Genomic DNA, 17,658 nt, shown 5'->3' on the forward strand with positions numbered 1-17,658 from the left:
ATGTCGCTGGCCCAGGTGTGATTTATAAGAACAAAAAATATATGCTCATCCATTGTCCTGCCACAGTAAATCACAAAGTCATTGTTTTGAAGTCTATGGATCTGCTTATCTGTAGTTTGCTTGATATGAAGATATGGATGTTTTCTGGAGCTTGGACCTTGCTGTCGAGGCCAGGGCTCTTTTCCAGGGTTGTTTTTGTATTATCAAACTCTGTTTTGATTCTGTTTTATTCACTCATGACCCCATATTTACATTCAAAGGTATTTGCCACTTACCTAAAGTAATTTTATTTGTGTAGTACATATTTGATGCACATCTCTAACACCATATATATTGTAAACCCTTGAAACAGGAGGCCCCGGGTATTTGCCTGCCTTTACCTTATGATGAACCTGCCTATGCTGGTGGGGGGGCCAGAACATTAATTTTGACTTGCTCAAAAGTAAAGCAAAACAAACAAACAAACAAACAAACAACAACAAAAAAAAGCAATATTGCAATAGGAATTGGCAAAACATTTTCAAAAAATGGTATTTGGTAGCCAACAGTGGTTTTGGAAATCATTTGTTAGTAATTTAGTAAACAGAAATTAGTTTGAGACAAAGTAAATCTTTGGATAATACTGTCTGTCTTTATATGCTATAGATTCGTAGTTAAGATTCCTTTACAATAAGATAATAAACTAAATGCAAAACATCAAGGACACCAATTTGTTTTACTGTTTTATTAAAAATGTACAGCTTATGACTTTCCATTACGATCGAACTTTTAGTTGTTTTCTCTACTTTATTACACTTTTTTAAAATCTTTTAAAAGATAACTCTCCTGACACTTATCTCCCAAATGCTGAGCTGTGAAGAAAAACAGAGTAAATGTACAGGTAACTGTCAGTGACTGTGTCACAAGTCTATGTACACATGGAAAACTGACTTCATGTTAATGTAATGTTTGTTGTTGTACACTGCTTGCTACAAACAATACACTGAGATTTTGGGTTTTGTAGGGAGAGAATTCATGCTTTAACTGAGACTATTGACAACAATGTTGGACATGAACCCACGTCAAGCTTTACATTCACTCTGGAGGCACAACATGTTTCTACTTGACTAAGGTCAAGGCCATTCCTTATCTGGCAAGTCTTTGAAAATGCTGCATTTTACATACAAAATGCTGAATATCCACATATTCCAAAGTTAAACTATATGCATGATTATAACCTAATCCAACAGTTGTAGGGTTTTGAGATCCAGCAACTTGAAAACATTGTTTTATCTTGTGTAGTACATCATAGTAAACAACAATCAAGGTCCCATCTGGAACCTCCAAACAGAAAATCTAGCATGTTTGAATTTTGTCCTAAGGTCTACAATTTGTTCTGACATCAGTGACGTTTAAGAGATGGAGGACAGATTGTCGACTTCTAACAACATCCCTGCTTTTATATGTTGCCAAGAAACAGCCGACAGTCTTTAGCAACCAGGTGAGTAACTGTAGTTAGCGTTAGCATTAAGCTAGCACATCATTCATCATAACATTTGAGAAAGGTTCTGACGGCAGACTGTTCAGCTCTGACAGCCACTCTCACAGACCTGTCATTTAACACAACATATATCTCAGAATGGAAACACATGCTGAACCTTCAGAAATAAATGGAAGTTTAATTCAATTTTAGGTCTAGCGTAACATTTAAGGTCATGGTTAGGGTACTAATAGTAAAAATAAAAAAACTGGGGTGCAGCTGGCCTGGTGGTAAGGTTGTGATCAGTGTATCCAGCCCTTCTTTCCAGCATACCCCCCCCCCCCACTGCTCTCTACGTGACTAATGTAGCTAACGTAGCTAAAGCTTAGCTCACAAAGCAGTTACATAAATTATGCAGCTACGTTAGCTTTAGCTATGTTTGCTAAAGCCCATGCTAACTTAGCTACACTGGCTTATGTAGTAAAGTTAAATACATAGCTAGCATATCTATGTCAGCTGCCAGACTTTGTTTATGAATTAAGCTGAATTTTTAAAAAATATCTAAAACCTGGAATATGTTGTTCCGGCAAATTATGGCACTTTCGTTCTGAAAGAGGTGGAGCCTCAGGTGGACGGTCTGCAGCCGGACTGTCTTGGGAACATTAATAAATACAGTTTAAAACAGTAAATACAGTATGTTTGCTAACAGTTATCTTTTCAACTATTGTCTTGTTCCATGCCTCTTCATTTAAATGTCATCACATTGGGTGTGATAACTGGAAGGGTACTTCCTTGTAGCTTTATGTCTGTTGGTCAAGTCATGCTGCTAATTTATGTCTCTGTGATCTTCCTATTTTTATAGGATTGTTAAAAAGTACAATCTTGCTACACAAGATGGTACACTTCAGTGTACTCAGATTAAAATAATTAAATATGCATTAGGGTGGACTCTGAGTGCAGATCAAAGTTTGATGCATTGATCCAGAAGCCTCCTTTGGCCAACAGACATCATAGAAAATGTTTTATTCTGTTAATTAGGACAGTCATGATGAAAGGGACGAGCTTCACTTATGCATGTGTAAGAAATGCTGCTGTTCGAACCAGTCAACACACCACAGTAACTCAGCTTCACAGGAGTTAAAGTCAAGAGGCATTCAGTTTTAAACAAGGGGTCTCTGTCAGTGAAGTTGACCAGTGAAAACACAGAGCGCCCTACATGTGCAAAAGTCACGTGTGTAAACAAACCAAATGATAGAGATGAAGAAGAATGGCGAAGCTGACTGGAAAAGTCAGTCAAGCTCTGGCAGCGATATCACCACAGAAATGGGGGACTGCTTCAGCAACCTGGTGAGTAACTACTGTTAGCATTGCAAGCTAGCTTCTCATTATCTTTGGAAAACAAACATATTACAGTAAATACAGTATGTTCTTTACAGTCTTTTTTCAGGGTGTTGTCTAGCCCCCCCCCCCCATGTCACCGCATGGCTATGACAACTGATCCACTACCTCCATGTAGTCTGGCATATCTGTTGCACAAATTTATGGCTCTGTGGTCATCTAGACTGACACTATGAAAATTGTAACAGACAAAATGATTGCATTGTCTGGCCTTGTCTCATAGTTTTCCAACAGATCATTGTAAGCACTGCTCACTAATTCAGCCACTAAGACTGTGAAACAGCAGCATCACAACCAACGAAGAGGTTGGGGCACAAGTTAAACCTGGGTGGGCTTGCAGTGTGATTTCTCCATGAAGGTCTGACTGCATTTGTTAAATGCAGCACAACAACCTTTAGAGCTTAAGAGGGCTTCATAGGTTTATTTTAAAGCCATCTTTGTTCTGAATGCTTTCTCACAATTGGAGTTCAAACTCAGTAAGCTAAAAGTAACATGAAGTTTCTGAGGCCCATTGTAAAGTTAATTAATGAAAAACCATATTTTATATTTGACTGAAATAGTAACACTAGTCAAAGCAACAACAAACAACAAAAAAGTAGTACAATATCGCCTTTGCCAAATGTAACCCCTCTTGCCATTTTTAGTGATGTTAACTAAGTCGATGGGTACATTGACTAAACCACTTTGAAAGTTATATCAGACTTCATAGCTAGGCCATGACATGCACTTAGTAGTAATGCTAGAAAATAAAGAAGGAACTGAAACAACTTTGAGGGAAAAGTATTTGAATAATTGTAAAAATGGGTAAAAGTTGGCCTAAATGGGTTAGAAGTGGAAAGAAATAATGGGAAAATTGGTGAAAAGAGGTAAAAGAGTAGCAGAAATGGGTTATAAGAGGCACAAATTACTTGGAAGTAGCAAAAAACGGGTTACTACAATGTAAAAAGGGGCAAAATGGATGGAAAAACTAGTGAAAAGGCAAAAATGAGCAAAAGGGGCCGAATAGGTTGACACTGCAAAAAAGTGGGCTATAAGAGGGAAAAGTTGCCTAACTGAGCAAAATAGTAAAGAAAAGGGGTTACAAAGAGACACATATAAATAATTTCTACATCGGAACCCATTAACAGCTTGACACACTTTTCAGCTCCGAGATGAGCTACCTGTTAGCCAGGACGCTAGCACCAATGCTACTAATCCAACACACATGCACTGTTATCATCAATAAATCACAACTGAGGAGGGCCCATTCTCTGTGTTTTTCAGGGGCCCAGCCAATTCTCTGGGCAAGCCTCTCCGAAACTGTTTTCAGACAGAATCTGGGAATGTGAAGTAATGTTCTGTGTGCTTTTAAACAGATAAATACATAATAAATATTATGTTGCATTGCGCAACAATAGTGAATTCCGTCCACTTGGGACCTTACTTAGAATGAAGCTCATAAAGACAGACTACTTTAGCACCTGAAATAACCAGCAACACTCAATTACATTCAAGTACATACCACATTAAAAAGGTAAGTGTAAGTTTCATATTTTTAAAAATGTTTGATGCCTTTATTAGTGCCTGGTGCTGCTACTGCAGCCTGTAGGGTTATTAATAAAATTTTAATCATATTTAATCACTGATTCACGCCTTGAAAGAAGAATTTAAAGGTCACACTGCCGTGGATCCCATTACAGCCAATTATGCATGTTTAACAATTTGGCTTTAGAGGATTCTGTGCTGTGCCATGTAGCGCAGTGCCATACAGGGACACGCAAGTAATGAGCAGGTCCTTTTTGATAGATTCCTTGTATGATAAATTTGCCTGGCATCATTAACAGGAGTTATGTTATGACGTTTACAGCATCTCCACACAGAGACAGTGGTGCTGTTGTTGGAAACAGACACACATTCTTGAGGCATTTATTATAAATGTGCTCATTACACTCTGACTTTAAGCTCAACAGGCTTGGATTTCCCTCTGATCTTGCTTTGGGATACACCCTTTTGTATCATTTTCTTTGTTTGTGCCTGACATAGATATCTTCTCTTAACTTTTTGGACAGTTCTCTTGACTTTACCATATTCATAACATGCAGTCAGATGTCACTCAACACATCCCTGTCCAGCCCAGGTATTTGATACATTATTTCTCAAGCACACCTGATGCAGCTTATGAACAAACATTGATACATGGCAGTCATAATCAAGCACTCTTCATGTTGCAAAATCATTTTTTCTCAACTGTAACATACAATTTATTGTATCAACTTTATGGAGTTGTCATACTTGCAAATGATGGCTGCTTGTATAACACAAGCACACATACAAGAGCTAACATGTTAAAAAAAAAAAAAAAAACTTTATAGCATAGCTAGGGAGGATAAACATCACTAGCAAACTGGACAAAATTTATTATGTTGCTTGGCACAGCAAATAAATAACAGACTGATTCTGAGATGATTCCACTGGTTCAGTTAAACGAGGCAATTTAGAAGATAATCCAAGAAGACATCTGAGGATACAAGAGAAAAGTGTTTGATCAAGGTCCTTGATCGAGGCACCAAGGGGTTACAGCAGGAAGGAAAATCAAAAGCATAAAAAAGAAAAATCCTCTTCGATCCTTTCTTTCCTCTTTGGCACCTGTACAACTCCTCTGCCACAAGATAAATCACGGCATGTGGAAAAAACAAATACTCGGCTGTCGCTCAGAAAAGTAGTGCATGAAAAGACCATTCACAGGTTACATCTCTACGTGTATATTTGTGCAAGTTAATTAAATCTCAGTAAGAGGTTGTGTACATTTTCAACAACTTTCTCCCAATTTCTGTCAATGAGATTCATATTGGAGACAATAAAATAAACAGACATGATAGAGAAATCAAAAGTAGAGTCCGTAAAACTATCAATACAAAAAAATTAACAGGCATACTCATTATCCTCACAATAACTCCAGTGTGTTTTGTTTGTGTAAATCAATTTTCTCCCCAGAGGTGCAGACCAAACCAGTCTGCATATTCAAAGTAAAAAAACAAAACAAAACAAAACGAAAAAACATGCTAGATCATGCTGTGTACCAACAACAACATTGGGTCATTGTATGGCAGATCAAAGAGAAGCTAATGTCCCTGCATTCGTTTGGGTTGTTGAGATGGACGGATGGGTCACAGAAGTCTTACTCTGGACTGCTAACTCATCATCATCATGAGATCTAATAAGAGAGAGAGTGGGGGAGGAGTCATGGTTGGCAAGAGATGTAGTAGGAGGAGCATGGCAGAAAGAAAGGAGAGGGAAAATATCCTTTCTTCTCACTGGACGAAGGGATGAGGCGGTGTGGAGTATGTCATGGTTGGTCCATCTATTCCTTTCTCATGCCATACACTACCTCCCTCTCTAGGACAAACAGCTCAGGAGGAGGGAGGGCTGACGAGTGGCAGGTGAGAATAAATAAAGCGGTCACATCTTAAAATCCAGTTCACTTTGTATCAACATTGTATTTATATTCCATGTATGCTTATCACAGTTTAAGCGTATTATTATACATATCTGATCCCCACAGTCTGTTTAGGTTGCAGCAAGCCATCGGATTCTTCCACTCGTCCTTCCCTACTTTCACCCTCACACTCGTGGAAACTTTTCCTCCTCTCTATGTTGTAAAAAACTCAACTCACGTGCTTTCCATCTGATTTCGTTTCCATGCATATTCCTAACATTCCTTGTTTGATTGGGCCCATCATTCTTTCGTTCACTCTCTCTTCTTTGTTCCTACTAGTTATATTTTGTCAGTGAAATATCCTTACTCCTTCCTTACCTTAAACCCCTCCCATCCCACTTATCGCGCTCATGCATTAATCCATTCTCTCTTTTTTTCTCCACATGTGCATCCCTTTGGGATAAATAACTTTGTCTGAATCCGGACTTGATGCATCACTGTTTCTTTTCACGAGTGGTGATGGTGACCAGTTGCTTGGCTGCCTTGGCGATGTCGTAGGCGCACTGGATGACCTGCTGAGTAAGAAGTTGGTAATCTACTGCAGGTGCCCCAGGATCTGACGGAGCAGCTTTACGGCATTCCAGCTGCAGCCGTGAGGCACTGGAAGCCAAGAGGCGTAGGGAGCAGTGGACTGCTTCTAGTGCTGGGCGCTGTGGAGAAATGAAGGGGTTCAAAAACTTAACTCATCTGACAGATGAGGGACATAAGGAGATAAAGAAAGAGAGACAGTTGCTGTTGCTATAACAAATGTAAGAGGAGCTTACTTTAGGGAAGAGTGAGGCCATCTCTGTGACTGCGGAATGGATCTTCTCTGAACATGGGACAAAGCTGTAGATAAACAAGATATTTGAGATATTTTGATTGATTCTGACAGCGCATTCTTAAACAAATTCAATGTTTGTCCCAATTCTTATCAACACATTAATATACATAAACTAACCACTCATTGATTGTAAAACAGTCATTTTGTAACTCTGAGGCCAGGTGTACAGTTTAGACTTAATTTTGTGCTGTGCAACTGGTACCAAAATTTCAACTCAATTCAGTCATTTGCTATGCATTGTACAGGGGGACAACTAGAAATGCGCCAATGTGGAAATTCAGAGTGTCTGGCAGCTCTCATACGCCTTTCTCGCAGACCTCGGAATGGGATTTAGGATGTTTGTACTGAAGTTGTGCCCCGCCCTCTGTCACAGCATCTACTCCCACTGCCTCTTTATTCACTGGTTGGCACATGTATTAAGTCCCTTTATCATCCAACTAAAACACACTCCTCTTTTCTCCTTGTCCGCTACAGAGAGCAATCACCAGTTAACATGGTCACTTGTTGAACCACAACACCAGTCCTCGACACTGAATCAGAAAATTAATCCAGTTATTTTTATTGTCTATTTTGGTTAGCAGCTGACAACTTTTCTTCTTTTTTAAATGAATACTGTACATTTAAAAACAGACATTTCTAATCAATATTTTAATATATACTTTAGTTTTTGCAGTTCTGACAAGAATCTGTATTTTCCAGCTGCTCTAGTGCATGCTATCCCTTTAGATACATTATATTGCCAAAAGTATTTGCTCACCTACCTTGACTCGCATATGAACTTAAGTGACATCCCATTCTTAATCCATAGGGTTTAATATGATGTCGGTCCACCCTTTGCAGCTGTAACATCTTCAATTCTTCTGAGAAGGTTTTTCACAAGGTTTAGGAGTGTCTTTAAGGGAATTTTTGACCATTCTTCCAGAAGCGCATTTGTGAGGTCACACACAGATGTTGGATGAAAAGGCCTGGCTCTCAGTCTCCGCTCTAATTCATCTCAAAAGTGTTCTATCGGGTTGAGGTCAGGACTCCTGGCAACAGTCAAACCCAGACTCGTCCATCAGATTGCCAGATGAAGAAGCAAGATTTGTCACTCCAGAGAACGCATCTCCACTGCTCTCGAGTCCAGTGGCGGCATGCTTTACACCACTGCATCCAACGGTTTGCACTGCACTTGGTGATGTATGGCTTGGATGCAGCTGCTCGGCCATGGAAACCCATTCCATGAAGCTCTCTAGGCACTGTTCTTGAGCTAATCTGAAGGCCACATGAAGTTTGGAGGTCTGTAGCGACTTATTCTGCAGAAAGTTGGCGACCTCTGCAAACTCTGCGCCTCAGCATCCGCTGACCCCGCTCCGCCATTTTAAGTGGTCTACCACTTAGTGGCTGAGTTGCTGTCATTCCCAATCACTTTCACTTTGTTATACCACTGACAGTTGACTGTGGAATATCTAGGAGTGAGGAAATTTCACCACTGGACTTGTTGCACAGGTGACATCCTATCACAGTGCCACGCTGGAATTCACTTGTAGAAACAGTCTGCATGCCTAGGTGCTTGATTTTATACAACTGTGGCCATGGAAGTGATTGGAACACCTGATTTCAATTATTTAGATGGGTGAGTGAATACTTTTGGCAATATAGTGTAGGTGACATCAGAGGCAGACTGGAATTGCAGGTCAAAGCCCAGTGTTGTAACTGTTGAACATGAGCAGAACACCTAGCCCCGTTTTGATCCAACTGTGGTGTGAATGCAATGAATTTTCAACCATATTACTGTATCTAGGTGTGTTAAGGCCGACTACATGATTCTTTTTGGTCGTTCACGACGGCGCCATGTCAGACTATAAGACCAAAATCTTGTCCCGTCTTGGCCGACAGCCTGGCCACACTACAAGAGCAATCCAGACTGCTAAGCGTATGCTGACGTCACCACCGTCTCTGCGACTGAGTGCGAGTTCACAGGTTGTCGGGGGGCGGGCCAAAGAGTGTCAGTCACTCTACAACAGGAGCGCTCTGTGTGACTGTAGCGGTCTTTTGCTCAAAAAAGGAAAATAAGAAGCAATGATGGATTGGATTATGGATAATAAGTATGGATGTATCAAGAGGAGGACAATATGGACTGGCTCTCCTTCAGATAGAACTTAAGGTATGCATGTGATAACGTGAAAAAAAATTCACATTAGTTTTAGGAAACAAAAGGGGATAAAAGTGGTAAATCTTGTAAATGATGATGCAAAGATAAGGTGCAAATGTTCTCCTGTTAGACGTCAGGATTCATGTCGTTGACGTCAGGTCAGGGTGTCAAACTAGACGACGATGTACAAAAAATTCTAACATGCTAGTCTTGTAGAATTGTGGTCATGAGGAATCGTAAGGAGTCTTGAACATGTCATTAATTATGTCACACTACAAGACGGTTTGTTGTTCCCGACTCTCAAAATCGGGCCCGAGTTTTGACGACAAGCTGCGACGTCACAGTCGGGCTTAAATCTGGCTGAATTCGTGTAGTCTGAGCTGGCCTTTAGTCTGACTTTGAGAAATTGAAATTTATATTTTCTAAGACATGCATTTTTAAAGTCCACTTTTAATCAGGCTGACTTATTAAATCAACCTTTTTAAACTCCATGTAAACGTACTGAGTATGAATCATCTCTTGGGTGTCTTACCTGTCGTGTTGGAACTCCTGGGCAGCCCTTAGCAGCTCCTGGATATTCTTGGTCACCTGTTCAGTCTTCAGTATGACATCCTCTGTGCAGGGCAGGGTGGGATCTGGCTCGCCCACCTCTCCACTTCCACCCTCCTCAGATTCCCCACGACCTTCCTCCTCACTGCTGCGGCCCATACTGACAATGGAAGATACTTTAATTTTACTCACAGTTTTCACAGACAAAGAGATCTAACAATAACAGAAGACACTAATTGGAGTGGGGCTTTAGTATCTTTGAAATACAATTTAAAATCTAATCCGATAAGAGCATGTTTAGGAAAAAAAAGGATGCAGATATAAATCTCAAAACCCTTATCCTTGTGTGTACACTGACTAGCAGTGGGTCTGACCTGAATGAAAGTTCGTACATTTGTGTGTTGTCATAGTCACTGTCGGTGCCACTGCTATGCTTTTCCAGTTTTGGGACCTGTGGAGAAAAACGCAACATGAACACACTCCGTCAGCAACTTAAAAAAACCCTCCCTACAACCGAAGGATTGTTGTTTATATTCTTTCTTCGGTAGTGCTTCTTGGATGAATCTTCACAAACATTTACATTCTTACCCACAAAGAGACAACGCTCAGGAGAGCTGTAGAGGTATAGTCACAGCCGCCAAAGTATAAATTGTAGACTTGTCTTTTAACTATGTACATGACCGCCATTTAAAAGGCATGTGAGAGACAGCTGGTACACTACAACCTTTCAATACAATCAGCTATCGAGTAGTGATGTTTTGTATCAAATGCCTTTGTTTTAATATTACTTTGCAGCTGCTTGTTGCCCATGTTGTGCAGCTCTTGGATTATGATGATTTTTTTGACATGCACCATCATTGTTGAGCCCCACACATGTAGATCACCTGATGTAATAATGTACTACTCAGTCAAACATGTCAAAACCTGGATAATGTTGTTTGAATGTCTCTAACTTTTAGTTTACAAATCTAGAGCAGAAGCACACAAAAAACAAAGCAAAAGATTGAGATGGAGTGTGTCAAGATGTGCAAGAGGAGATGGTGTGTCTATGAAGACAGGAGAATGAAGAGAATAAAAAGGAGGTAAAATAAGAAGATTAAGTCATTTGTCAAACAAACTACAATTACTTTGAGAATGAGGATTGCATATGAAGGTGGTGATACACACATAGTTGGTTTGCACATCTACAAAGAACAACGAAGAAGCAACCACTCATGTCATCAACTGAGCTATCAATGTTTATGCTCTGTGCAGACAATGGAGTCCATCCTGCAACTATGGATATTTTTAGAAACACTAGCAACGCCCTCTCCCTACTTCCAAATCTACTGTGAAGCTCAGAGGATGAAACTGGTCTATGCTCTGTCACCAAGGGATGTAACAACACTGTAGCTGTTTCTCAAAGTCTGGTATCCTTCCTCTGGAGGAAGGATCCTCCAAGGACAGGTCCCTCCTAGACAAGGCCAGAGTCCTCCCTGGCAACTCTAGAACACACATTTAGAAACGGCTAGCGAGTGTGCATGATTATTTCATAGGAATGGTCGCGCCCATATACACAACGGTATCAGAACTTTAACCCACTGCTGTCTAAAATGCTATCACATCAGCATATAATCATAATATGATAATATAATAACATTCAACATACAATAGAGTCCTATAATATAGTTACTATAATATAATCATATTCTAGGTTGCTACTTTACCTGTCATGTCCATGATAACAAATTAACAGTGGAAACAGTACATTTAAAAGTGTACTGAGCACTCAGGGACCTGGCTTCTTCCTGATATTGTGCTTTTCATTCATTTTTTCAAGAGAAAGACAATGGTACACAATGGCTGTGGGTAATTCCTGCAAGCTAAGGATATGTTCATCCTTGGAAACTCTCTTTTTTCAAGTACTCAGTCCTTGGAAAATTTTTAGGATCCTTGACATTAGAACAGTCCTACGACGGCAGTTGAGGACATCATATCCTTTAAAAACAGCTATTGGAGGACCCTCCTTGGCTTTGGAAAACAGTTAGTTCTGAGGTGATCTGGGTGACTTTTTTCAGGAGCATAAATGATTAATGAAAAAAATCATTGAACAGTTAGTATGTATAAGTGTTTGTTGATATGTGTGCAAAAGCCCCCACAAAAACTGCATTTCACACATGTGTTAATGGTCTGTGGATGGTGTATCAAACAATTCAACAATATATTGAGAACTGTAGCCTCCCTAGTGGCAACATGATAGTTTTTGACTGAGCATTTTAGAGATGCCTTTACATAAATGAGTACTCAGTAGTTTAGCACAGGTGCTTCACATCTTCAAAATACTGTGCTTGAGAATACATGAATCATGCCTGAGAATACATGAATCATGCCTGACACCATTTCTTCAAGCAGACCCGGGCAGTGGTAGACTTGAGTTTACACTGATGAAATGAACCTTGCTTTACTGGTCCAGTGCACCCAGATCTTCATCTGGGCCCCTAATGGGAACCCACTTTAATGAAGTGAAAAATTCTTATCTACATAAACTGTGTGGCACTTGGTTAAGAAACCATAGTTGCAGCACAATCCTCAGGTGCTCCATCCTGAGCTGCACAAAGGTCAAAGGGCCCATGCAGCACTGCTTATAGCTTACAATGTAGATTCTGTTAAAAAAAAAAAATAAGGGTATGCATATATTTTTGAGACCTATTCAAGTTAAAGGGATACTTCAACATTTTGGCAAATTCACCCATTGCCATAATTCCTATAGTTTTAGTAATAGGTCTGTTTCCTTTAGTTGTCGGGGCAAGCCGTTTCAAAATCTGGGGGGGCCGTTAAACCAGCTGCACCGCGAACGCGATGTTAGCAGATGGAATTTTTGCTTTCCCTCATCAAACTCATCAAATACACAATCCAACAACTCCAAAACGCTCTCGTGAACAAGTTGTGACCTGTACATTCACCACGCTTTGAAATAATCATGGAACATTACGAGACGGAGATGTTTTAAAGCTAAATGCAAAGCCGGAACTACACTCCAGACATGGCTGCTGCACTGTGTCACTCCGCCCAGTGGTTCACTCAAGAAATAGTTCTGAGTATTTGCTTCATTTGTCGTAATGTTGCATAATCATACGTTATTATTTCATAGCGTGGTGAATGTACAGGTCACAACTTATCCATGAGAGCGTTTTGGAGTTGTTGGATTGTGTATTTGAGTTCGATGAGGGAAAGCAAAAATTCTGTCTACTAACATCGATTCACGGTGCAGCTGGTTTAACGGTCCCCCCGATCTAGAAACAGCTTGCACTAACAACTAACGGAAACAAACCTATTACTAAGACTGTAGGAGTTATGGCAATGGGCGAATTTGCCAAAATGTTGAAGTATCCCTTTAAATGTTGCTGTGTAAAAATGTGAAGTCTGGATATTTCAAAACAATCATGAGATGTTTTCTGTGAACACGGAACTGTGGTAAATACTCCAATACCATGTAGCATTTGTAGGTGTTTTGTCAAAAATGTAAGTCTACATAATTTCAAATACACTGAGTAGGAATTGTGAAGGTCAGAAGTCATTCTATCTGCCATTCTGTTGTCCATTTGTAAGTAGAAAAAAGAAAATGTAAGGACTTGCCATGTATCTCCCCATCTCTGTAGATCCGGATAGATGCTGGCCTCCATACGGCATTGGACCTCCGATGCTACCCTTTCTTATCTGCAAATACAAGGGTAGACAGAGGAAAGAGAGATAGGGGAGGGGAAAAGTCAAACAGGTAAGAGAGGTGTATAGAAACATGGAAAAAATAAAATACTATATTAGGAAAGTGAGATAAATAAAGAGGAAAAGGTGCAGATACAGAAGAAGGGAGTTCTTTCACAGACATTCAGAGAAGCTTTAGAACAAATTTGCAGCACACTCGTCATCTAATCAGCACTACATATCTTCATTAGTTGCTAACACTGAAATATAGAAAACACTCTCAACTAAACTATCAGATGATGAACAGCTTTACATCACACAGCATCTACACATATCTACAAATTTACTTTACACTAAGGTTGAGCTACATTCTGAGAATCAACATTAAGCAGCAGTGATGCACAGTTGCATGTAAGATAACACTACATTTGGTCCAATTGCAAAAAAATGCAATGACAGAATTCTTACATCCCAAGGATGCACTGCTGCACTTCAGCAAGCAATGAACAGACAGGTGAAGAGGCAGACAGAAAGAAAACAAACAAACAGAAACGTAAGTTTTTGAGGAAGGGGATATTGAGTTAGATTTAACTCCATCTAGTTCTCCACTCGGCAGTTGACAGTTGTGGTGGGTGGTTGTGTATTTGCTTATCGTAGCTCCAAAAATGTTGCTGTTGCCCAATGCAGAGGTCAGACTACACACTTTTTTGGTGTTTTACAACACTCCATGTGTCAGATTAGGATTACAGATTTATGCGGTGACTTAACCAACAGGCATGACAGACTAGGCTGTGATATCTGAGCAGTCATCACAACGTATGTGTTGATGTAGGAAGAGGGACTAGGCTAGACGAAATGTGGAAAGAAAACTGTAAACAAACACACTGAATTCACTCTTCTAGGTTGTATCTGTTTGTCTTTCAAAATGTTAAGATGACTGATGCCCTAGATTGATGCTGATGCTATTGTAGTTACTTAACTGGGTTTCTGAAATCCTTCTTTTTTTTTCACCTGTCATGGTAGTACATTTACGACACATCATAAAAGCAGGGACAAACTTTTCCTTTGTCTCATAATTCCATCTCATAGCACCAACTTCATTGCTCTTCTTTCTCTTTGCCATTTAGTTTGGTTACCTTTTGTTGTTCTTGACTTTCTCATGGTAGGTCATGAGGTGTCCACGATATGACCTTGATTGCTGTTCACTATGACACTCTACACAGGATAAATAATGAATTTCAAGGCTAATGTGGCCTGAAACCCTACAACATCCAGATCTGGCTATAATCATGTTTAAAACATGTGGTCTGATCTCAGCATTAGCTGTAGAATCGATTAATGCACATGTGTTAGTGAGTGTATGACGGGTGTGTATTTCATGTAAAAGTGGTCAAAATGAATACTAAATTAAAAAAAAAAATGTCCAGAAGGAGGAGAGCTAACAGGGCAGCCAAGGAAAGTTTCAAAGGTGAAGGTGAGGGTGAGAAAAGTCAGGTAGACTTTTGACAAAACTTTCAATCTCGCGACCAAATAGACGGCAATATCCCTTTCCATCTTTCTCAGCAATGTCAAACTTAATGTCATGTAAGGCATTTCTTCTTCATGGTGCCAAGGATCAAGGTTTAAGCTCTTAGTGTTTTTTGACACATCAGTGCAATGATTTCACATTGAAATGGAGATCATGCACAACTAGACCTTCCAAGAGAAAGGACTGTGAACTGGGTGGGGCTGGGCAATATATGGTGGTTTTAATATACACAGCATCGCAGTAGATTTTTAAATGAGATAAAGGGTAAAACAATATTTCTTATATCATTCTAGTTTATTTTTTATTCAGAAAAAAAGATAACAGGCCTACTGCTCAGTAATAAGAATGTGAGCAGTAAGAACAGCTAACCAAAATTTGTTAATTGAAGAAAAGATCATCTTTTGAAAATGTTTTGTCTAATAGGGGAATTATCAGTTTGTTTATTAAGATGTCTGTTTGATACCGTGTTAATGATCAAAAACTACAGACAGACTTCTGCACACTGGCTAAACAGCATGAAAAGCAGGTGGAAATGGTATGGAGTAGAGGGAACCATCACCAGTTCCAATCACTTTTCCTAATGTAACCAAAATATCTGTGCAATTTAGTCAGTGGTTTCTCTCTCTTTCGTAACCTTGCAAAGCTGCTGGAGACCAAATTCCATGTCTGCCATGAGGCAGGTCCATCCCACAAAGCTTCAATCTGAAATGACAATGCCGGTCTGAGAACGGACCTGACCAAACAGTTCCATTTGGTTGGGTTGGAGAGATTAGCTTGAATGAAGCTACAACAGTAGCTTTATCAACACTGAACAACATTTCTTTACTAAAAGGGGTGCAAAAAATTACACTGAAAGCTATTATTGGCAGAAAATATGGTTTTCTCTTCTACTGACAGGCTTTGGCATGAGTTGGTTTCATCAGTTGCCTCCATTAACGTTAGGAACACAATAGTTACCACTGTATTGAGTTTGCTATGGAGCTGTGCATGCTCAAGTTACATCTCGTCATGTTTAAAGTATGATCAAATTTAAGTTTCTACACTTTCTGATCATCAAAAGAAAGGGGTTTTTTTTTCATTTTGAATATATGTAATATAACAGGAGAAAATTTTGGGAAACCCCAATATACAAAAATGTTGCCATTTTTTAAAATATTTTTGGCAGGCTTTTTTTTCCTTTTTGCTTTATTTGACTGGATAGTAGGGCTGAATAATTTAGGAAAATAATTTATTCCATAATATAACAATATACATAATATAAGGTTAAGTAAACTAGAGTTTAACAATCCTGAAAAATATCTAAATGTGAATATACTGATTGACATTACAAATTTGATATGGATTATTGTATTGAAGGGAATGATTTCATTTAAACAATTCACATTTCAAATAAAAAATATAAATACAAAAATAAGGAAAACAGGATTTTCTCTACTCTACTACTATAGATTGACACTTCAATGTTTACATGATGTGTACAGCATAACATCTCTGCTGCAAAAAACCATATTCTGGTAATTTGACACAGATTTCAGATTAAACAAAATAAAGCACCTTCTGCAATTTAGGACTGCTATAAGCCATATTATGATTTAATCTAAATTTCAATTAATAGCCCAGCTTTACTGGAAAGCTGAAGAAAGACTTGAGGACTTATGGTACAAACTTGCGACCTGTGTGTCGGGGGCTGTAGTCTCTGTTCATGGGTGGCTGCTCTGTTGCCACTTTCTTCCTACATTTTAGACAGTGTGTAGGAGTTTGTCTGCCATGGAAGAAGAAAAATTGCCCACTATTGGGGGTCTAGAACTTCTAATTTTATTGCTGTGGTGTCAAACCGGTTCTAATAGAATTTGTTTTACCAGAGTTATGTCCACTTTATAACTCTGAAAAAAACATTTGTTATTCATTCATGAGGAAAATACCAAGACATATTTTAAATGGCCATTCAGCTTAAAATACTGCAGTATTACTTTTAGTGTATACAGCCCAACCCGAGAAGTGGGGGGTGAGGAGGGGAAAAGTGAAGGAAAAGAGTGATATGGCTGGGTCTATCACCCATCAGACAGGCAACGAAAGCCTCTAGCCACCAAGAGGAAGGTGGGAAGTAGAAGGGGGCAGGGAAGTTCTAACTTACGCTGGGTGTGTTGAGGGGCTGCAGGCAGGCTGCCAGGGAGTCCAGGGCTGGGGGACCTTGGGCCGTGGGGTTGGGGGCCGCCCCTGGCTCGTACATTGAGAATGCCTGCCGGTCCCTCCGGTGGTGATAGGAGTGGGAGAAGGCCGAGGAGGGTACAGAAAGTACAGGGGGCTCCACTCCTGACCCAAACCCACCCAGAGCCCCTCCATCTATTCCCCCTCTCCCCCCAATCCCTTGCCAGTGTCCTCCTACCACACCTCCTCCACCAGGACCCCCTACCCCATAGCCAGCTGCTCCCCCAGCCTGCTGGCACCCCCGCAGCACGCTGTTCTCAGTCTGCGTCCGTGTGATCTACAGGAGAACAGGAAGGGAGCAGGGAAGGATGAGAGGATGGATGGGGGCACATAGGAAGGAGCATTGGGAGGTTAAAGGAAGGGGGTCAACTGAATAGTCAAAAACAAGCATCCACAATCACAG

At 39.9% G+C, this 17,658-nt stretch overlaps 1 protein-coding gene across 4 annotated transcripts in view; it reads right to left on the minus strand.

The window, feature by feature from the left end:
- Positions 1-726: 726 nt before the first annotated feature.
- The window catches only part of git1 (G protein-coupled receptor kinase interacting ArfGAP 1), a 39,202-nt gene continuing 22,270 nt past the window's right edge, over positions 727-17,658 (minus strand). For 2 of the 4 annotated variants that reach the window (XM_041802366.1, XM_041802351.1), the window contains 6 exons: positions 17,182-17,532; positions 13,454-13,534; positions 10,213-10,289; positions 9,822-9,998; positions 7,097-7,160; positions 727-6,982 (listed from right to left, as the gene is read on the minus strand). In XM_041802366.1, the coding sequence (XP_041658300.1) occupies positions 6,767-6,982; positions 7,097-7,160; positions 9,822-9,998; positions 10,213-10,289; positions 13,454-13,534; positions 17,182-17,532 (966 nt within the window). In that variant the 3' untranslated portion in view covers positions 727-6,766. The remainder of the gene's footprint in view (positions 6,983-7,096; positions 7,161-9,821; positions 9,999-10,212; positions 10,290-13,453; positions 13,535-17,181; positions 17,533-17,658) is intronic. The other 2 variants (XM_041802360.1, XM_041802373.1) reach the window with 2 other exon arrangements.

The sequence above is a fragment of the Cheilinus undulatus genome, linkage group 2 (genome assembly GCF_018320785.1).
Source record: "Cheilinus undulatus linkage group 2, ASM1832078v1, whole genome shotgun sequence".
NCBI classification, from domain to species: Eukaryota; Metazoa; Chordata; class Actinopteri; order Labriformes; family Labridae; genus Cheilinus; species Cheilinus undulatus.